Genomic DNA, 22,586 nt, shown 5'->3' with positions numbered 1-22,586 from the left:
TCACCTTGGACCCCTCCTGGCCTCTTCTGCTGAGATGGAGAAATGTTCCAGCTTGTAGAAGGACATCAGGACAAAGATATGTAATGAAAATAAGTCCAGGCTGGCTGTCCTTGTGGGCATCAGCTGCTGGCATCTGCATTGCTGCTGCCATGAGCATGGCACAGCAGGTAAAAGATTGCTTTTCCTTGTGTGACACAGGAGCTCTTGACTTGAAAGCTAGAGGGATGCAATAGAAAGAGCTGCAACCTCTGCCAGACATGGCAAAGGTGAGTGGGATGTTGTTTCAGTTGCTGCTGATGTCAGGAAGGACTGTAAGGATGGAAAGGCTGTTGTTTGCCATGGGCAGGGAAAGACATCTGGTTTTCATCTTCTCTTTGTCTTTGTGTGCCAGAAAAAGAGGAGAGAGTGCCCTCACCTTGGACCCCTCCTGCCCTCTTCTGCTGAGATGGAGAAATGTTCCAGCTTCTAGAAGGACATCAGAACAAAGATGTGTAATGAAAACAATTCCAGGCTGGCTGTCCTTGTGGGCATCAGCTGCTGGCATCTGCACTGCTGCTGCCATGAGCATGGCACAGCAGGTAAAAGATTGCGTTTCCTTGTGTGACACAGGAGCTCTTGACTTGAAAGCTAGAGGGATGCAATAGAAAGAGCTGCAACCTCTGCCAGACATGGCAAAGGTGAGTGGGATGTTGTTTCAATTAGTGCTGATGTCAGGAGGACCTTAAGGATGGAAAATCTGGTGTTTGCCATGGGCAGGGAAACACATCTTGTTTTTATTTTCTCTTTGTGTGCCAGAAAAAGAGCAGAGTGTGCCCTCACCTTGGACCCCTCCTGCCCTCTTCTGCTGAGATGGAAAAATATTCCAGCTTCTAGAAGGACATCAGGACAAAGATATGTAGTGAAAATAAGTCCAGGCTGGCTGTCCTTGTGGGCATCAGCTGCTGGCATCTGCATTGCTGCTGCCATGAGCATGGCAAAGCAGGTAAAAGATTGCTTTTCCTTGTGTGACACAGGAGCTCTTGACTTGATAGCTAGAGGGATGCAATAGAAAGAGCTGCAACCTCTGCCAGACATGGCAAAGGTGAGTGGGATGTTGTTTCAATTAGTGCTGATGTCAGGAAGGACTGTAAGAATGGAATGGCTGGTGTTTGCCATGGGCAGGGAAACACAGCTGGTTTTCATCTTCTCTTTGTCTTTGTGTGCCAGATAAACAGGAGAGAGTGTGCCCTCACCTTGGACCCCTCCTGCCCTCTTCTGTTGAGATGGAGAAATGTTCCAGCTTCTAGAAGGAAATCAGGACAAAGATATGTAATGAAAATAAGTCCAGGCTGGCTGTCCTTGTGGGCATCAGCTGCTGGCATCTGCATTGCTGCTGCCATGAGCATGGCACAGCAGGTAAAAGATTGCTTTTCCTTGTGTGACACAGGAGCTCTTGACTTGAAAGCTAGAGGGATGCAATAGAAAGAGCTGCAACCTCTGCCAGACATGGCAAAGGTGAGTGGGATGTTGTTTCACTTGCTGCTGATGTCAGGAAGGACTGTAAGGATGGAAAGGCTGGTGTTTGCCATGGGCTGGGAAACACATCTTGTTTTCATTGTCTATTTCTCTTTGAGTGCCAGATAAAGAGCAGAGTGTGCCCTCACCTTGGACCCCTCCTGCCCTCCTCTGCTGCTGCAGAGAAATGTTAGAGCTTCTAGAAGGACATCAGGACAAAGATATGTAATGAAAATAAGTCCAGGCTGGCTGTCCTTGTGGGCATCAGCTGCTGGCATCTGCATTGCTGCTGCCATGAGCATGGCACAGCAGGTAAAAGATTGCTTTTCCTTGTGTGACACAGGAGCTCTTGACTTGAAAGCTAGAGGGATGCAATAGAAAGAGCTGCAACCTCTGCCAGACATGGCAAAGGTGAGTGGGATGCTGTTTCAATTATTGCTGAAGTCAGGGAGACTGTAAGGATGGAAAGGCTGGTGTTTGCCATGGGCAGGGAAACACATCTGGTTTTCATTTTCTCTTTCTCTTTGAGTGCCAGATAAAGAGCAGAGTGTGCCCTCACCTTGGACCCCTCCTGGCCTCTTCTGCTGAGATGGAGAAATGTTCCAGCTTGTAGAAGGACATCAGGACAAAGATATGTAATGAAAATAAGTCCAGGCTGGCTGTCCTTGTGGGCATCAGCTGTTGGCATTTCAATTGCTGCTGTCATGAGCATGGCAAAGCAGGTAAAAGATTGCTTTTCCTTGTGTGACACAGGAGCTCTTGACTTGAAAGCTAGAGGGATGCAATAGAAAGAGCTGCAACCTCTGCCAGACATGGCAAAGGTGAGTGGGATCTTGTTTCAATTAGTGCTGATGTCAGGAAGGACTGTAAGGATGGAAAGGCTGGTGTTTGCCAAGGGCAGGGAAACACATCTGGTTTTCATTGTCTATTTCTCTTTGAGTGCCAGATAAAGAGCAGAGTGTGCCCTCATCTTGGACCCCTCCTGCCCTCCTCTGCTGCTGCTGAGAAATGTTCCAGCTTCTAGAAGGACATCAGGACAAAGATATGTAATGAAAATAAGTCCAGGCTGGATGTCCTTGTGGGCATCAGCTGCTGGCATCTGGACTTCTGCTGCCATGAGCATGGCACAGCAGGTAAAAGATTGCTTTTCCTTGTGTGACACAGGAGCTCTTGTCTTGAAAGCTAGAGGGATGCAATAGAAAGAGCTGCAACCTCTGCCAGACATGGCAAAGGTGAGTGGGATGTTGTTTCAGTTGCTGATGATGTCAGGAAGGACTGTAAGGATGGAAAGGCTGGTGTTTGCCATGGGCAGGGAAACACATCTGGTTTTCATTTTCCCTTTCTCTTTGAGTGCCAGATAAACAGGAGAGAGTGTGCCCTCACCTTGGACCCATCCTGCCCTCTGCTGCTCAGAGGGAGAAATGTCCAAGCTTCTAGAAGGAAATCAGGACAAAGATATGTAATGAAAATTAGTCCAGGCTGGCTGTCCTTGTGGGCATCAGCTGCTGGCATCTGCATTGCTGCTGCCATGAGCATGGCACAGCAGGTAAAAGATTGCTTTTCCTTGTGTGACACAGGAGCTCTTGACTTGAAAGCTAGAGGGATGCAATAGAAAGAGCTGCAACCTCTGCCAGACATGGCAAAGGTGAGTGGGATGTTGTTTCAATTAGTGCTGATGTTATGAAGGACTGTAAGGATGGAAAGGCTGGTGTTTGCCATGGGCAGGGAAACACAGCTGATTTTCATTTTCTCTTTCTCTTTGAGTGCCAGTTAAAGAGCAGAGTGTGCCCTCACCTTGGACCCATCCTGCTCTCTTCTGCTCAGAGGGAGAAATGTCCCAGCTTCTAGAAGGACATCAGGACAAAGATATGTAATGAAAATAAGTCCAGGCTGGCTGTCCTTGTGGGCATCAGCTGCTGGCATCTGGACTTCTGCTGCCATGAGCATGGCACAGCAGGTAAAAGATTGCTTTTCCTTAGGTGACACAGGCTCTGTTGACTTGAAAGCAAGAGGGATGCAATAGAAAGAGCTGCAACCTCTGGCAGACAAGGCAAAGGTGAGTGGGATGTTGTTTCAATTAGTGCTCATGTCAGGAAGACTGTAAGGATGGAAAGGCTGGTGTTTGCCATGGGCAGGGAAACAATGCTGGTTTTCATCTTCTCTTTCTCTTTGAGTGCCAGAAAAATAGAGGAGAGTGTGCATGCTTTCTACCCCTCTTGCCCTCTTCTGCTGAGATGGAGAAATGTCCCAGGTTCTAGAAGGACATCAGGACAAAGATATGTAGTGAAAATAAGTCCAGGCTGGCTGTCCTTGTGGGCATCAGCTGCTGGCTTCTGCATTGGTGTTGCCATGAGCATGGCACAGCAGGTAAGGGATTGCTTTTCCTTGTGGGACAGCTGTTAAGCCATTCTGATTCACCCTTTGCATCCACAGCATACAGTTTTTTCCCACACTGCTGTTTCTATCCAGCAGTGTGCATATCTGCAGTGCTACAGATGTTGGTGGTCCTGCCTGTGGCAGGGGGTTGGAGATTCGTGATCCTTGAGGTCCCTTCCAACCCGGGCCATTCTGTGTGTGTGTGTGTGACTGGCTAAACACCAATTGTTGCTAGCTCAGCAGGTATACTGCTAATTATTGAACGCCTGACAGCTGCTTATCAACACTTGGCCACTATTTCTGGACAGCTGCTCATCCCTGAAGAGAGAGAAGTTTGGAAGGAGGACAGAGGGGAGTCTCTTGATGCCTGCCTGTTGCATCCCAACCTGCCCACAGAGTGAGTCAGTTCGGCCTTGTGTGGAGGCCCTGGCTTCTTTGGAGTCTGTTTTTCTTTTGCTGAGCTTCTCCTATCCAAACAGAATGGCCTTACAACATGCTTTCTGGTCCTTAATGCTATACCCATGCAGTTTGTAACTATTACAGTTCTGTAAGTGAGAACTGATCACATGATTGAACAACTGTATTTCTAAAATATGTTATGAAATAACTTCTTTTTACTAATACTAATACTAATAAAGTCTTTCTACTTTTTCAAACTGTTTCTAAGGGCAAATTACAAAACACATGGTGCTGTACTGCTTCAGAGCAATCCCACATTTGATAGCCAGTGCAGAAACAACATTCCATCCTACAGCATTAGCTAGTTCAGAGGTACCAGACGTGTATCTGGATGTGGCTGTTGTGCATAACTGGTGCTGAGGGATCAGAAGTGACAGCTCCACTCTTGGAGACCACAGAACTAAAATGGAAAGATAAAATAGTTGCAGGGCAATTGTTCTGTGTGCCTGAAGCAGGGACCGATTTATGGGGGAGAGATTTAACAGTTAAATGAGGATTACAGCTGCAAGTCTGTGAAACAGATATCAGGGGTCAATGAATGTGTTAACAGCTGTGATGAAGAAGAAATGAATCCAAAGGTGTGGGCAGGGGAAGGAAATCGGGGTGGACTCACAATTTTCCCTTACAAAGAACTGCCCAAGGAGGGAGTGGAGCTGTGAAACAGCAACAATATCCCATAGCCTTAGAAGGGAGAGTGGGTCTAAAAGCTGTAACACAGACAGTGCTTAAGGATGGTCTTCTGGAACCTTTTCTGTGGCCTTATAACACCCCAATCCTGTTGGCACGGAAGGCAGACGGCACGTATCGGCTGGTGCAAGATGTAAGGAAATGACTGAACCCGTTCTCAAAAGACAGCCTGTGGTTCCTAACCCCTATACCCTAATGAGTCAGATCCCACACGGACAGCAGTGGTTTGGTGTGAGAGACCTCAAAGATGCTTTCCGGACAGCCTCTGGACTCAGAGAGAAATGGCTGCGTTTGTATGAGGACACATTGTAATCCTATCGTGATTCGTGATGATACTGTAGATACTGGAACTCGTGCTAATCCTTGTCTTTGCAGCATTTGAGTTGAGTAACTGGTGCTGCTGTCATGCAGAAAGCTCCCTTCCAACCACTCAGCAAGCATTTGGATGAGACAGCTTCCTGCTGGGGAGCCCTCCGACATCACTGCTGCCTCCTCCAGAACCATACCTGCAGATGCTTCAGAGCTCTTCAGCATGGACTTCCTTCCTCCCATCAGCAGCTGCTCCTGCACTGACCTTCATTCACACTGGGATACCATCTGCTTCCAGCAGGAGCTGACCTGCGAGACAGAGAAAGGAAACGTGGGATGAGCACCAATGCAGAAGCACAAGGCTGTGTCACCACCACGTCTTGCAGCCTTGGGAAGTCAGCTGCAACTGCAGCCTTGGTCAGAATTCTTTTGCTTTGGGGAACAGATGGACTCGGAATGGAAGGACACGAGAAAAATGACATCTGTTTGAGCTCAGCAGACTTGAGAGGTGGGCCTGGGTGAACCTCATGAGGTTCAGCACAGCCAAGTGCAAGGTTTGGCATTTGGGCCGGAGGAATCCCAGGCATTCTTTTGTCATCGTGGTGGTTTCCAATAGACCCCAACAATGAGACATCAGGTCGCCGTGTGGGCTCCTGGGTGACACTGCCATTTCCCAGCCATTGCAGCCTAGGGGCAAATAAAGTAAAATACTTCAGAAAGATCTCACACTGATTGCATATTTTACTGTTCTTTTACACAAAACAGAAGGGGAGGGCAGCAGATGCATGCAGCTGCATCAACACCCAGGCTGCTAAAGGAATGGAAAGACAGAAACATCAAATATCAATACGTAATTCTAATGCAAGGAGGGAAGCTTTTTTCAATGTTACTTTTTATCATTTAAAATTTGCAATGGGCACTCTTAAAGGAAAATCCTAGGCCCCAGGTTCTGACAGTGTGGCAATCTGGCATGGACTCAGCTGTGACTGATCCAAACAGTCTGTTCCAGATTTTAACATCCCTTCTATGCATTCACAAGCTTTCTCTCTTGACTTCCCCTTACAGCCGTTAGATGCCAGCAAAACATCCCACAAACACTCCTTAACTCTGTGCACACAGGCACCCATCCAACCAGAGCCATCAGTCATTCCCAGCCATGCGCTCTTCCTCCAATCATGGTCAGCATCACACGGCCGTCACGCAGCTCACTTGACTCAGTTTTTCTCTTCTTTCTGGAGGTGGCCTTGCTTCTCAGCCTTACCTTCTCGTGATGTTTATCTCGCTCTGCAGCTCCTGCTCTGAATAGGCTTTCTTGGATTCCCGCATGACAGGCACAAAATGCAGCCACAGCCCCTGCCACCAAGGTCAGCTCTTCAGCACACATTACCTGAGGAGCACTTGGCAACTCCTGCAACCTGAGCAGTGCCAGGAAGACTGTTTCACTTCTGCTTCTCCTGGCTCAGAAATTAATTTTCCTACCTAGAAAATGGAAATAAATAAATAAATAAATAAATAAATAAAATAAAAAAATCCTGACACAAGTGTTACTATGGAATTCTGGAAGGCAAGGGATTTGCCCTCTATGATGAGAAGTTGACTGCAAAGAACTAAGAAGAGCCATGAGCAGGTTGTGAACTTGTGGGTAAAATTAGGACGTGCAGCAGTGCAGGGCTTCTGGAGGTGAGGGTCTGCTACAGCCGCCTGGAAAGAGAGCCTGTTGGTGGGAGCTGCTTACTGCAGCCAGCAGAAGCATCGCACTCACTGACTCTCATCCTGATGGGGGATTCCAGTCAGTCTGGGAAATCAGCATGGCTGGCTGCAAGCAATCTGACAGACTCCTGGAGTGCAGTGAGAATCACTCTGTGGTGCAGGCATTGGGCACAGCAAGCAGAAGGGAAGCATTGCTGGACATGGTGCACACCAGGGGTTACGACAGGAGGCGGTCAGGGCTGCAGTGACCATGCCCTCCTTGAGTTGGTGATCTCAAGGAATGCGGGCCTGGCAGGAAGCAAAGGCAGGAGCCTGAACTTCAGGAGAGCCAGCTGCAGGCTGTTCCAGGAATTCTTGGACGAGATCCTCTGGACAACTGTTTGTAGGGGCAAAGGGATGGAAAAGAGCTGGTCACTTTCTCAGAAAAAAACTTGCTCAGGTTGCAGGCTGAGCTGCAGGAGAGGAAGGGGAGGAGGTGCCAGCACGGCTCTGCACGATGCTCTGCCACACTGGGCAGCTTGATCATGGCTCAGCAGTGGGATCCGACGTGGAGAAGGGGAGAAGGAAATCAAGGATGGGAGGGAGCCATCAACACAGTCGGTGAGTGTCCATGCAGTCTTGCAGACCCAGAGATTCCCAGGTTGTTTCTGCTTTCGTAGCATTTGTGTGGTGCAGGGTCAGCAAAAGGTTCTGCTGCTTGATTCTTCTGCAGGAGCCGCCTAAAAGGGAAATGGCCACTGAGCTGCAGACCAAGCAGTACTGCCTGACGTTGGCCAGGGGGAGCTTCTCCTGCCGCAGTGTGCTGATGACAGGTCTGGAGATGATCTGCACGACCAGCTCGTAGGTGGGAGCCAGGAAAGGACATGATGGGAGGAGAGAGGTGTTAAGGAACAGCCAAGGCATCAAAATGCATCAGAAGGCCCTGAAAAGCATCACAAAGCCACAGCCAGGAAGCTTGGGAGTATCATGAGCAGCATCCAGGATGCGAGAGATTATTTGCTACCATGCCAAATGGTAGCAGAGCTCCCCCTGCAGACATCCCAAAGCCAGACAAAACAGGAACAAACCCGGAGCTGTGCTGCACGCACCCCACAGCCACAGCATTGCAAGCTGGGGTGCCTTGCTGTGTGCTGCATTCATCCCAGTCCGTGTGAATGAAGACTCTGGAGGCAGTCAAGGCGTTGATTGAGCACAAGTGTGCTTTTATTATTGTATAAAAGACAGGAGGGTGGGAGAGGTCCACGGTGACTTAGGGACTCATCCTGTTTTGTCATGGAGAGAGTGGCTCAGAGCTCTCAGTGCTGCTGTCTGGTGCCTGGGACTGGAGGCCTGATTGACAGTCCCCCTGCAAGAGGCTCTGCTCCTCTTCACTGACACTGACCTGCTCCTGCATGGAGGTGCTGCTGTCGGGGCACTCACACTGCTCTTGGGATGGGCTGCACTGCAGAGACTCCTGGTTACAATCCAGGCTGGTGACTGTGGTGTCTGGCAGGCCCAGGTCAGCATTTTCAGCAGAGCCAGGTGTAATGAGAGCATGAACTTCGATGAGCTCCTTCTCTCCATCACTGTTGTCATGTGTAAGGCTGCTGTTGGAACTGCAGCGATTCGTGCTTCCTATGAGCTCTCCACTGATGGAAGCAGAGAGAGCATCACTGCTACTTGCCCTGGATCTTATGGCTTGGCAAGGGCTCGATTCACCTAGAAAGGATACACAGGGGTTAGTGTCAAACTTTCACAAGCTGAATTACGACAGTGGTTCTTGATCAGGGGTGAACTGAAGATGCTAGGTAGGGGCTGGAATGCCAGAAGGAGATACAAGTGCACTGCAAGCTTGAATTCTATGTTCCTGAAAAGCAGGGATTTGGAAGCTGCATTTGCACCCTTACCTGCCAGGACTACCACTGCTGTTTCTGAGGGCTGCCTGGCATTGCGCTGCAGTTGGCGTTTGCTGCCAGAGGATGGCTTTCTGAGCCTGAAGCAGCAACACCAACTGCTAGCTGGTGATTCCTCAGTTTTGCTGGGTGGATTTTGCCTGGAGAGAGAAAACAGCCAACGCTGTGAGTCGTGCGTGGTGCAGGGTGAGGGAAGAGCTGCACTGAGCTCTTGGCAGCAGTTGCTTGTTCCTGGGACTGCCTGGTTTCTGCAGAAAAACAGAAAAACCCACCCAAACAATGATGCTAGCTGCTGGAAAAGAAAGTCCTCTTTACCTGTCAGATGGAAAGTCGATGACGGTGTGGAATTTGCCCTGCCCAGCTGCAGGGCTTTCTTCCACTTCAATGTCGTGGCTGCTCTCTGTCACAGGGGGAGAGCTGCTGTGGCCTCGCCTCTGTGCCTGTGCCTCCTCCAGGCTGAGCAGCTTTGTGGCAGCAGAAGAGACCCCCACAGACTTGGGCCCTGGGAGAGAATTGTGCCCTGTCAGGGAAAACCACAGGTAAGAGCGAGGATCAGAAAGCAGTAGCACAGCCACCACAGTTCTGGGGGAGGTGCTGTATTTTTCTCAGGCTTGCTTATCCGTGCCACTGGAAGAAGAGGAGCCCAACATAACCATGTGGGCAGAGGTGTGTTTATGGCAAAGGACACGGTCATCATTAAGAGCAGCTTACTGTATCAAAACAGGCAAGGAAAAACCCAAGGAAATGGGGGCAGGGAACTGAGAAAGCTTCGCTGCCACATTTGCATCAAGCTTTTCCTGCGTGCAAAGCATAATAATTACGGTTTCCTCCTTGTGAAGTTTGGGCTTGGACATTCTCAGCATCCAGCAATAGGATGCCATACCCTAATGGAAGCCCAGAGGTCTGCTGTCCCCTTGATGGTAAAAGAGTATCTCAAAGGTCCCGGAGAAGGCCTGCATTTGATCAAGGTGTCAGGTCAAGATCAAGCTAATGGAGGAAGACACTCACCTGCTGCATCTGCGATGTCTGCTCCGGATTTGGAGCAGAAGAGGACATCTGTGTGGTTGATGAGAAATTCCACCACATCCGACTCCGTCTGCAGCTCCATGCAGGCAGCTCTTCCGCTGGCGCAGGCAGACTCATTCTGCTGTGATCTGTAGAAAAGGCAGATTTTAGAAGTCATTTCTCCAAGACCGTTTCCCCGAGTCTGAATTGTTGCAGCCAAAAGCTGTCAGCTGAGGCTCTGGAGACTTCCGCAGTGGGCAGTCAGTGATGCCATTGCAGAAATTCCCCTGGATGATCAAGGACATGTCAGTCCCATCTCAACAAGGCTGCAGAAATTGTCACCTAGACATTGTGCCCGTGGGGATGGAGAACAGCCCAGGCTCCTGCTCTTCTGTCAGCCACAGATTTTACAGGAGAAGAGCACATTTGATGGAGAAAAAGGGAGGACTGTTTTTCTTAACTGGAGAACATAGGAAGTGTTGAAACAGAACCAGAAGTTTACCTTAAGAGGTTTGGAGCCCACACAATGGCTAGGTTCTTGGCATGCATGTTTGTTATCGTGGAGCTCCCAGCCAGACACGCCAAGTGTCTCATCAGGTACTCCAGTGTCCTGGAAAACAAGAGAGGCAAACGTTCAGCACCAACGAGCATGCCGTGCTGCAATTCAGAAAGCAAACCTCCATTCATGCTACTTCTTGTGATTGCTACTGTCACCGAAGATGAAGTAGATCCAACTTGACTGAGTGCCACGCTGCAGCACCAAGCCCCAGCACAGCACAGCCGCAGCCATCAGCTGCACCAAGCGTGCCCCCGTGCCCAGGAACTGACCCCATAAAGTAAGCCCATGGAGCCTTCAACCCTTCAGCATACACAGGCATCGTGTTGCCGGCGTGAGACAGAGCCTGGAACCGCATCGTTGCCCTCTGCAACGCAGCAGGGCTGAGCTCAGCAGGCTGAGGGCAGCACTGACCTGTAGTGAGGAGCGGGCAGCTGCTGGATGACGTCCTGCATTCTGAGCAGCCGCTCCTCCTCTGTAGCGGCACCAACAGCATCCTGGAGTAGTGCAGAAAGGGAGCGAGACACCAATCAGGCTAGTACACCACTGCGAGTAAACCTCGTGGGGCTGACAGCAAAAGGGCCTCCGAGCTGGGGCACTGCTGCAGCCATCTGCCAAGAGGCCCAGGAAGAGGGAAATGAAAGACGTGGCCTTGTGCTTACCGAGAACTTGCCGTACAGCTGGTGGGTGAGCAGAGGGTTCGGGAGCTCCCTGAAGTACATCTTGCAGAGGGAGCTCACGCTGTGAATGTCACGGACGGTGAGCTCAGGAATCTGCTCCGACTCAAATTCCTGCCTGGAGAGAGGGACGCAAACCCGGTTGAGCGAGAGGAAGGCAAGCCCAAAGCCACACCAGATGCACTCAGGCTGTGTCAGTCGCAGCACTCTTACCGCAGTCTCTGGATGTTGGACGCGACGCCGGACAGGCGGTATATCCCCTGCACCACGCCGTGCTGCTCAATGAACTCAGCGCAGCTCTGGAGGACCTGGGGGACTGAAGAACACGTGCCAGCCGTCAGTGGAGCTCCTGATTCAATCCTGCTGCAGGCTGTGCTTCACATCCCATCCACTAAGCCCAGCCAGGCTTGGCTGAAGCAAATACAGATGTGCTTGTCTCTTAGGAGCATCCGCCTCACTTTATCCTTCAGCCATCAACTCCCATTACACGTGTCTCCACGGCTATCAGCCTGCCCCCTGCTAGATATGAGCTCCCTTTCATCTTCTTTAGATGCCCAGCAGAGGAAGATCTCAGGAATGGGCAGCTCCTTACCATCACGACCGGAGTGGAGAAGATGCTCTCCCAGGTCACCGCCAAACACCCTTTCCTTCTCCACCTCCCGCTCGGTCGGTTTCTTTGGGCGGGCCTTCACCAAGGAACGAAAGAAGGTGAGGATCTTGCTGCGTTTCTTGGCCACTGCACAACAAAAGGAAGAAACCAGGTCATTTCAGGTCTGGCTCCGTTGGATGAGGCCGAGCACAGCACATTCTACAGAGCACGTCAGAACGGGAAGAACATTACCAACCAGTACATACAAAAAGGGATTTTCCCCATGCCTGGAGGAGCCCAAGGCCAGGTTGGATGGGGCCCTGGGCAGCCTGATCTAGTCTCACATTAAATGTGGGGGCTGGGAGACCATCCTGAGGCAGGAGGGTTGGAGCATGATGTTCCCTGAGGTCCCTTCCATCCCAAGCCATTCTATGAAGATTCTATAGTTTCCCCAAGTCCAGTCATAAACACAGGAGGATTGGGCCAAATCTCTGCCCCATGGTGTGCATGAAGGATCATCAACCCAGAGGACAATGTGGGATGCATAAAGGAGGTATTAAACATGGAACACACCCCAAAAAAGACTTCATTTTGCTTCCCCACACTATCAAATGTAACATCCGTACCTGGCTTTGGCACTGAGTTGATGAGTGCCTCAGGAATGTTCTTATTAATGAGTTCCACACACTCCCCTGGGAAAAATCCAACCTGTAACAAGAAGAGAGGCCAACTATTGCATGCAGCACTTCTCAGATCTGAACTGTTAAACCAAAAGCCACATAACATTTCCCTCGGAACGTGCTTGCCTGACGTTCCATAAGACTATCCAGCAGAAAATGGCCATAGTTCACAGCATAAAGGTAATAATTTTTCAACATTAACAGCCAAAGGCAAGGTCCTCTGACACCGACACAGGGAAACTGTTTATGTCCATTAGGCATCCTATGCAGGCAGAGCAGCTCTAAGCTGAGAGTTGCACTCTCCAGTCTGAAGCTTGTGCCTACCTGGAAGCCGAGCTTGCCTCTCCACCAGGGGGTCAGCTCCTTTGGTGGCATGTCGATGACACACACGATGTCTCCGACCTGCAAGAGATTGCAACGTCAATCCCAGCTTCAGCACGGCTGGGAGGAAAGCACAGCTCAAATGACTGCATTCTTCTGCACTGCCAAACATGGCCGAGCATGAGAGCACTTGCACCAGTGCAGCTCTGAAGGCATTTGCCATTGTAAAATTGAACAACAAGGAACGCCTTGAACTGCTTACCTCAAAGGAGAGTTCATCCGCTGCCTGGGCAACGTATCTCTTAATAGCATGGGCAGCAGCAATAGCTGGAACATTCACGGGTGCCACCTCATGGTCCAGCAGGGGCTTCCCCTTGTTCTCAGCCTGAAACAGAGAGCACAGGCCACGGTGAGGAGCTGGGAACCAACAAGGAGGACTTCAAGGTGAGGAGCACATCTGCAGAGAAAGCTGCAGGAAATGCACTCGGTCCTTATCATGGGCACTTCAGAAGGAACTGCAAGTCTAATAACGGCTGTTTCTCTCCCTGGTGTGCAGCAGGCACACGCCAGCAAAGATGCATCTCTCCCCACCCAGACTAATCAGCAATGGCACTGACGCAGACAGGTGGCCTTGTCCATTTTGCCCCCTCCTTTCCTGCGCTCTTTGTGCAGGAAGGCTGACTGTTTCAGATGCTAGGAGACCAGGAAGAGGGAAACCAAAGCTACGGCTGCAGTTACAAGGTGCAAACAGTGCCATTGCAAGCACCAAGCAGCTCTCTTGAGCAGTCCAACCAACAGCGAGGCCAAACAGAGCAGAGAATGATTGTTGTTTCTGCAGCCATTTCAAGGGAAAAGTCAGTAGAGGACAAACACCACAGCCGAGATGGCTCTGGTACTTTCATAAACTTGCCACGCTTGCACTGCTGTCTTGCCACAGAGGAGCTCTCTTGGAAAGCAGGAGAGCACATCTGCGGCTCACTCTGCTGGCTGCAGTCAGGGAACAAAGACCAATCAGAGCTTCATACTCTACCTCTGTCCATGCCAGGTCAGGCCCACAGCTGATCTCGCTGCACGCCACAGCCATCAGCATAGGTGTGACAAGCTGGAACTGAAAAGAAACACACTTTTATTTTCTCTGTTCACATCTCTGCTGTGCTCCCTACAGCTGTCGGGCACACTCACACAGCCCAAGCACGCCTGCTGGTGTCCCTGGTGATGCTGTGCAGCTCTGCACAAGCTGGGGCTGGGACTCTTTGCCTAAGGGATTGCTTTCCTGTAGACCAGCTGGTCACAGCACCACAGACAGCATCCTTCTGAGGGCTGAGCTGCAGAGCACGTGGAGAAAACCCACACGTGACCAGCGTCCCATCAAAGCTGGATGAGGCTGTGTTACTAAACACGGGGCGTCACGGGCTGCTAAAGCATGTGGGGGGACAAACCATGGCAGGTACCTGGCAAGAGATCAGAACGAGGGAGACAAATCTCACGAATCCGCAGCCTTTCCTTGTCACTTTGCTCTGATCTTCCACGAGCAAAAGCTGCAGCAGGGAAGCAGGCAGAGGGTGGAGAGAGGAGAGAGAAAGAGCAGGTCAGTTTGCTTCCACGGTTTAGCAAAGACTATGAGGGAAAAACCAAAATCTGCCCTCCCTCAACTTAAAACTTAAGTTTTCAACTTAAAACCATTTCCCCTTGTCCTGCTGTTATCTACCCTTTCAAAGAGTTGATTCCCCTCCTCTTTTAAGGCTCCCTTGAGGTATTGAAGGCTGCAGTGAGGTCACCCCAGTGCCTTTTTTTTCTCCAGGCTGAACAAGCCCAGCTCCCTCAGCCTGTCTTTGCAGGGGAGGTGCTCCTGTCCCCTGATCATCTCTGTGGCTCGCCTCTGGACCCTCTCCAACAGCTCCCTGTCTTTCTGGACACTGTACTGCAGCTGGGGCCTCACAAGAGCAGAGCAGGGGGGGACGATCACCTCCCTGTCCCTCATGGCCATCCCTCTGCTGATGGAGAGAATGTGATCCTATGAGCTCCGCCAGCCAGCAGTTCTCAGCACTCACTGTCCCCCCATCTCTCCCACACTGTCTCAGCTTACCTACAAGGTGCTGCACAGGACGGTGTGAAGACAAAGGGACGCAGTCGGTGCACAAGTGCAACAAGCGAGCTGCTCAGTCAGAGCTCCAGCGCTCCAATGAAGGGACGCAGCACGCACTGCTCCTCCCCTCATTCTAGCCCTTATGACATCACTGAGGGCCACCAGGCTGCTCCACCACGACGGACAGGCTGGGGAGGCAAGACCAGTCACAAGGGCAGAAGATTCCAACAGCCCAGCCCAACGTTCTGGAATCAGGGGCTGCTTGGAATTCTACCCCAGCCAAATCCTGGAGAAGCTGGCACGGGGTCGTCATGACCAAAGCGCAGGACCTGGCGCTTGCTCTTGTTGAGCCTCGCACAACTGGCCTCAGTGCATCCCTCTGGAGGGCCTTCCTGCCCTCAGCCAGATGGACGCTTCCTCCCAGCAGCGTACCTTGCAGTGCTGGGCCCATGTCAAATCCACACTAGAGTGGGTTTTGTTACATTCAAGGGCATGTTGCCGCACCAATCTATCTCACCTGTAAGGAAATAAAGGAGGAGATGGGAGAAACACAGAACTGCTGCCAGACTGCTTTATCCCTTTCTCAGCCCAACTTCCCTTGCCTCATCCCCTACCCCAACTCCTGGATGATGCCCACGGGCTGATAGTTGGATCTCAAGTCCATAGGACTCCTTTCACAGGACTCCATCAAAAAGGCTGTCACACTTGTTCCGTACACTCACACTGACCCAGCAGTGGTATCACAGTCACTTAACACACACACAACAACCAAACCCCGAGCATGCACATCCCTTCCTGCGTGACTGCAGCCCACAGATCCCCTTCACACCTCCGTGGATCTCTGGTGTTTTACACTGATGCAGCCTTGCTGCAGCTCCGTGGCTGTCACACAAGGCCTGCAGGACCTCTTTCTCTGCAAACCCCGTCTGCAGGCATTGGTTCACGAGGTTCACCTCCTGCCCTCCTGAGCAAAAACAAGCACTAAGAACAAGAGCAAAGCACACTGGACTCGACCTGGCCCGATCCCCAACCCTCAGTCCTGTCAGTCGTACCCTGGTGTGGAGACTCATCCCCAAAGCCTGGCTGGACATCAGCACAGGCATCCTTCTTCAAACGCCACATCCAAGCAGCAAGGGATCAAAGCGTTGGCACAGCTGAAACAGAAATGCTGTGTGAGTTTCCTGTTAGCACTGAGCAGGAACAAATCTACCGCTGAGCAGCAGGATGTGAGACAAGCAGCAGAAGACACCCAACCTGCAGAACCAGCTCGTTTGGGGTCGGTCCAGATGTTTGTCTGCTCCCTTCCCTGGCCCAGGCCAAGCTTGTGAGCTGCTCCTCCTTTGTGCAGGGGGAAATGGTGCAGATGCCATGTGGTGGCTATGCACAGCATGCCTTGCACTTGCTTTTCCTCTCTCCATCTGCCATTAGCAAACAGCATCTCCAGCCTCCAGAGATCACTGAGTCCAACCCCTGCACAACAGTGAAAAAAAAGATATGATAAGGGGTACTTAAAGCACAGCATCTGTAATCAGACCATACTCCTGCACTGTGAAGACTTCCATGAGTATTCCTGCAGAGTGCATCACTTAGTCTCTCCTAAGCCTTGTGTTCATGGTTTTCCTGTAAGAGCTTGTCTAAACACTGCCTATAATCGTGGTTATGCTAGAAGCATTTGGATTTATTGATCCTCAGTGTGATTTCAATAACAAATGCAGATGTTTTTTTGTTAGGGACAGCTTTCAATTTCTCAACTGAAATTTCAATATTGCATTAGGTGTTGACAACCACGGGGCTGCAGTACAGAGAATTACAGGAAGATTAATTTCTCCATCTCCATGCTCCTAGACATTTATGATTACAGTGATGTAGTTATAGACAAAATTGCAAGATACCAAAGCTAGAATAACCTCTTGGTGCAGCAGGATGTCTGGAGCCCAAGTGCAGAGTCTCAGTGTTCCAAAGCCTTGAAGAGGTGCACCGTATGTGCTGGGGCTGATGACACAGACACTGGAGCAAGGCCAGTGTGATGTTAGAAACTTGACCAGCAGCTGATCTGTTGTCAGCCATTTCTGGACACAAACGGGATCTGGTCGACTTAGGACATGACCTTTGGGCTGGAGAGCAACTCCCCGAGGAATCACACAGCCACTGCAGACCGTTGGCAAGAACCCCATACCAAAACAGCTCATCTGCAATCAGTTTTTAATCTGTGCAGCAGTGATTGGAACAGGCGCACGCTCTCTGCAATTGCAGGAATGCTCACAAGTGGAATGTACATCACCTGTGTGCTCCAGCTCTTCTGTGTGCATGCTAGGAGCAGTGATCCCCCTGCACCCAGGGCTGCAATAAAGTCCTGTGGGCTTTCTAACCTGCCCACCAGCAGCCCAGGCTGCCCAGAGCCACATCCAGCCTGGCCTTGGATGCCTGCAGGGATGGGGCATCCACAGCCTCCTTGGGCAACCTGTTCCAGTGCCTCACCACCCTCTGGCTGAAAAACTTCCTCCTCACATCCAACCTCAACCTCAACACCCCCCGTCTCAGTTTAAAGCCATTCCCCACTTGTCCCATCACCATCCACCCTCCAAAACAAAACACCTCGGCTGTTCAACACTGAAAGAGCAAAATAACCCACAGCTCTTACTTCCACTGTATGCATTTAATTCCAAACTTAAGGTCACAGGTTAATCACTCATGTGATCCTTCCTGACAGAAGAACTACTCGTAGTGATGTGTAGGAGTAAGGAACAGTTTGAAAAGGTCATGGACATATCAGAACTTGCAGCATTTATCTTAATAGATGCCTACATTGCAAAGCATTTTGTAAAACACACGTTACAAGTACTGTGCATTGGATTACACTATATCAAACTCTAAGTAACAATACAGGTTGCTTTTAAATCTACACTTACATGTTTTCTTCTAACTCCTTGATAAAATTCCTGACTGCCTTCAGTTTTACAGCCAAAGCAGTGTTTGAGCTGGTAATGTACTCTTGAACAGCACTGTTGCCTTTAACATTTGTATGTTTAGATCTGAAAAGAGAATTTGGTCATTATTTCATGATGAGAGAATCTTATATGACAAAACAGAATTACAAAAATCTGACAATACTGTAAAATGCCACTGTAAGAATGTGGCTTTGATTTTTTTTTCTTTTTCTTTCTTTCTTTTTTTTTTTTTTTTAAATGGTGAGTGTACCATTAATTCAAGACAAGAATTTTGTTTGTAAGTCGATCTCTATAACTGTTCTTGGCATCATTCTGTAGGATGAACTAGATACATGGAATTTGGCACTGGCTCCCCAGGGCAGTGGTTTGGCACTGAGCTGACAAAGGCCAAAGAGCATTTGCACAATGCTCTCAGACACAGGGCTTGACCCATAGGAGGTCCGGTGTGGAACCAGGAGGTGGAATACATGATCCTCGAGGTCCCTTCCAAATACAGATATTCCATGATCCTCTAATACTTATATTCCCAAGTCCTGTACACAGTGCTCAGGTGCTTAATTGAAAGGTTCCATGAAACAGTGAGGTATCTATGTCCCTTTACCACCCAGTTATTCAATTTGCCACATGGATCTTTCATCCAGTCACATTAAAAAACCCCTCAAAGTATTTCCTTCAGTCTTCCATTCTGATAGAGCTTTCTGGAGCAAATAAAGAGTTGCAACTCAGAATGTCCACACCTCCCTTCCTGCACCCTGCATACTTTTTTCATTGCACTGTGATTACGTACCATTCTATTGTCACCCTCATTCTGTCATTATCTAGGCAGCTTACTGACATTAAATTTTCCAGCAACAGATGCCCTCAAGTACAATTCCAGTCTGAAGTGTGTTCCACCTGATGACAACTGGGAATGTCTTTCTCTCACCATTAGAACCATTGCACCTCTGACTAAACACATAGCTAATCACCACTGAAAACCTAGGTGCAATTTCTGCAGTGCACAGACCAACTACGTGTTGATTAACATTCAGAGAGATTGTGCAGGTGTCCTTTTAGGAACTGGCCTACAGTATGCTAAGAGGGATGGATGTGGGGACATTAGGATAACGTGCCCTCTGCCTTTTAAGACAGCCCCAGCAGAGCAGGTCAGCAGGCTGAAGAGCTGAGTGGGTCACCAGGGCTCAGAGACTTCACTCGGCCATCTGAAAGTTGAGGGACTTCAGCCCAAGCTGCCCTTTTCCATGCAGGCAAGGAGGCCAAGAGAAGGTGGATCGGCACGGTTCTGGTGCAGACAGGGGCTGCAGTGTGAGCAGGCCTACACAGACAAGGCTGTGCCCACACAGAGTGACAACAGCTTTCGCTGTGAGCAGATTCCCAGGGGGCCTGAGCCATGGCAGTTCTTGATGGCAGCATGTTCCAATCAGCCCTGGAAGTCTTCTCTGGACGTCTGTCGCATTCTGGAATCCACACTGAGGACGCAGTCGCTGTGTCAGAGCAGCTGGCAGAGTCACGGGGAACCGTGACGTAGTTGGCCCAGGGAGCAACAACAAGGCCTGCACTGCTCAGCCAGCCCAGGCCAAAGGGGAGCACGAGAGAGAGCAGAGGAGAGAGGGGGGAAAGAGGGCCAGGAAGGAAAGGCCTGTGCCTGAATGGCCGTGTAGCAGCAGCTGCTGACAGCAAACTCGGTGATGGCAGGGGCACAGCAGAGCAGTGCAATGCTGGCAGCTTCCTGTGTCTTTCACACAGGCACTGCAGACATGGCCAGCACTGGGAGATCAGCAGAACTGCTGCACACCTCTGCCAGCCCAGGCCAGAGGAGTGCAGAACAGTGAGCTGCTGCTGAGGGGAGAGAGGATGGCCTGAGAGCTGAGCTGAGAGGCAGGGCTGGCTGTGTTACAGCAGCCTCTGTGTCCTCCTCCTGTGTCTGTGAGGGCCAGAGGGCCAGAAGAGAACATGCCCAGACAACGAAGCCCTGCTGTCCTCTGCTGCTCAGCTGGAGAGATGTTCCGCCTTCCTGAAGGACGCTGATCCAAAGGGAAGGAATCAAAGGAAGTCCAGGCTGGCTGTCCTTGTGGGCATCAGCTGCTGGCAGCTGCATTGCTGCTGCCATGAGCAAGGCAAAGCAGGTAAATGATTGCTTTTCCTTGTTTGACATAGGAGCTCTTGACTTGAAAGCTAGAGGGATGCAATAGAAAGAGCTGCAACCTCTGCCAGACATGGCAAAGGTGAGTGGGATGTTGTTTCAATTGCTGCTGATGTCAGGAAGGACTGTAAGGATGGAAAGGCTGGTGTTTGCCATGGGCAGGGAAACACATCTGGTTTTCATTTTCTCTTTGTGTCCAGAAAAAGAGCAGAGTGTGCCCTCACTTTGGACCCATCCTGCCCTCTTCTGCTTAGATGGAGAAATGTTCCAGCTTCTAGAAGGACATCAGTACAAATATGTGCAATGAAAATAAGTCCAGGCTGGCTGTCCTTGTGGGCATCAGCTGCTGGCATCTGCATTGCTGCTGCCATGAGCATGGCACAGCAGGTAAAAGATTGCTTTTCCTTGTGTGACAAAGGAGCTCTTGACTTGAAAGCTAGAGGGATGCAATAGAAAGAGCTGCAACCTCTGCCAGACATGGCAAAGGTGAGTGGGATGTTGTTTCAATTAGTGCTGATGTCAGGAAGGACTGGAAGGATGGAAAGGCTGGTGTTTGCCATGGGCAGGGAAACACAGCTGGTTTTCATTTTCTCTTTCTCTTTGAGTGCCAGATAAAGAGCAGAGTGTGCCCTCACCTTGGACCCATCCTGCCCTCTGCTGCTCAGAGGGAGAAATGTCCAAGCTTCTAGAAGGAAATCAGGACAAAGACATGTAATGAAAATAAGTCCAGGCTGGCTGTCCTTGTGGGCATCAGCTGCTGGCAGCTGCCTCTGTGCTGCCATGGGCAGGGCACAGCACACACAGTGTTTGCAGTTCCCTGTGTGACACTGGCCCTGGTGACCTGACAGCCATATGGAGACAACAGAAAGAGCTGCCTCCCTCTGCCAGATGAGGCAAAGGTGAGAATCCCAGAATCACAGCATGGCCCGGCTTGGAAAGGAGCTCAAGGTTCATGAATCTCCAACCCTTGGCTCTCCAAGGGTGCACAGGGGGCTTTGTTCTCCCTGTGGTGCAGCTTCAGTGCCAACTCACAGCTGAGCTGGTTGGCACACTGTGACAGCCTGCCGCTCTGAAGCTCTTGGGGCAGTGCTCAGTTCTTTCTGAAGTACTCTGGAAATGCTGCTTCTCCTTCACCAAGTCTGTTTCCAGACAGACGTCTTTTTCTCCTCTGTACACACAAACAGGATCTTGTAACTCCCTGGCACAGTGCTCAGAAGTGATACTTCTGGAAGCACGTCAGAGAAAAGTGGCCTTGTCCCAGTGGACTTTCAGAGCAGATGAGAACAAGTCTTGGTTGCCGGCTTTCTTCTGCTTCTGGAACTGCACAGCCAGCTTGTGTGTTGTCATACTTTATGCCAAAGTGCCAAATTGAAGCAGTTTCTGCAACTTCTTTTTTTCATACTTGTCACTCTTTGCTATTTCTGAGACCTTAACTTAGTCATTTTTAATGTGCTCTCATCTAAACTCCTGTGTCCTCCAGTGTCAGTGTTGTATGAATCAGGACTGTGGGATTTCATCAGTGAAAGGATTCTGCTCTAATGACTGTCATTCTAAAGCTGATATTGTTTCTGCCGCATCAGGCTTGCATGAAGCTTCTTTGATCAACAGGGAAATCAGAAAAATTGCTTTTCCTATTGCAGTTTCCTTTTAACTAGTGATGAAAGCTGTCAGTTTATTTTTGGCACCAGAAATCCTGGGATGCAACCAGGTTAGATAAGAAGTGAAACTGAGTCAACAGTAAAGGAACATAGATGAGATAGCATCACACAGCTCTGGAAAAGAGGTTCCAGCTCTGTGTCTACCTACACCTTCAGGAGATGAAAAGTACTGGCTTACTGAGGTGTCCTGGGTTGCAGGCTCTGTTAATCTCCATTTCTGGAAGAGCTGCTTGCAATAAATACCTTGTAAGGTGAATGAGCTTGATAGAAGTAGGGTGTGAAAGAGATGGATTTGCTGTTTCCCCGAAGGTGCAGGAGTATTGCTGTGCCTACAGTCAGTAAACAAGGCAGAAATCACTGTGTTCCTCAGAATGAAAAGCAAAAGAATAAAAATCTTTTTGGGAGTGACAGCACGCCTGAATGAAGCACAAATCTAAACATTTAAAATAAGGGCTAGTGTCAAAGGGACTTGCAGTATTTCTCGTGAAGAAATATTTGATGCTTCTTTAGGAAAGTCATCATAACAAAAGTGTACTGATGTCTTTGCTGAGGATTTCCTTGGTTCCAGCCTGAAGGTGTGCGCAGGCATGAGCAGGCAGTGCTGAGCTGCAGGTGAGTGCCTGTGTCCCACAGCAGGAAACCCGTGGGTGTCTTCAGGGGTTTGAAATGGGCAGAGCTGTAAAACCTGCAGGCTTTCACTGAAATTGTCCTCTGCTTTATTTTGTAATCTTAGTTTCACCAATGCTTTCCAATATTATTTTCGTATGAGTGCAGATACATGGGATAGGATTTAAAGTTTTTATGGTGCTGCTGTATAATTTTCTGTGGTCATCATAAGCCAATAAAAAAAATAAATGGTGATTAGGCAATCTATTAACAACCTGTGGCACGTGTCAAAACAATGAAATTTCTTGCAGGAAGACAATATTGCTATACAATAATGTGGCTATCCAAAACTGTTAATTATACTTGATGAGCTGGAGATAATCCTGAAAT

The 22,586-nt window shown here is 49.8% G+C and overlaps 1 protein-coding gene and 2 long non-coding RNA genes across 3 annotated transcripts; 1 reads left to right on the top strand and 2 right to left on the bottom strand.

Annotated features, from left to right (window-relative positions):
• Positions 1–2,192: 2,192 nt before the first annotated feature.
• LOC149912637 (uncharacterized) lies at positions 2,193–4,388 on the top strand. The gene is made up of 3 exons (XR_016461718.1): positions 2,193–3,550; positions 3,669–3,861; positions 4,179–4,388. It is a non-coding gene; the product is annotated as an uncharacterized LOC149912637 (long non-coding RNA).
• A 3,896-nt stretch (positions 4,389–8,284) lies between these two features.
• LOC149912636 (rho GTPase-activating protein 32-like) lies at positions 8,285–13,857 on the bottom strand. Its single transcript, XM_090131861.1, has 14 exons — positions 13,786–13,857; positions 13,018–13,140; positions 12,759–12,836; positions 12,381–12,462; positions 11,758–11,901; positions 11,379–11,481; positions 11,151–11,283; positions 10,903–10,985; positions 10,435–10,542; positions 9,936–10,081; positions 9,243–9,447; positions 8,922–9,067; positions 8,457–8,733; positions 8,285–8,297 (listed from the first exon to the last, which is right to left on the bottom strand). The coding sequence occupies exons 1-14, from the start codon at positions 13,843–13,845 to the stop codon at positions 8,285–8,287; spliced, it is 1,701 nt and encodes a 566-aa protein (XP_089987987.1). The 5' UTR covers positions 13,846–13,857.
• Positions 13,858–15,934: 2,077 nt separating this feature from the next.
• LOC149912635 (uncharacterized) lies at positions 15,935–17,855 on the bottom strand. Its single transcript, XR_016462301.1, has 3 exons — positions 17,751–17,855; positions 16,096–16,311; positions 15,935–15,995 (listed from the first exon to the last, which is right to left on the bottom strand). It is a non-coding gene; the product is annotated as an uncharacterized LOC149912635 (long non-coding RNA).
• Positions 17,856–22,586: the final 4,731 nt, after the last annotated feature.

Source organism: Phasianus colchicus, chromosome Z, assembly GCF_987193195.1.
Source record: "Phasianus colchicus chromosome Z, bPhaCol1.hap1.1, whole genome shotgun sequence".
Lineage (NCBI taxonomy): Eukaryota > Metazoa > Chordata > Aves > Galliformes > Phasianidae > Phasianus > Phasianus colchicus.
The sequence above is the reverse complement of the archived record's forward strand: the minus strand, read 5'-3'. Positions and strand labels throughout refer to the sequence as shown.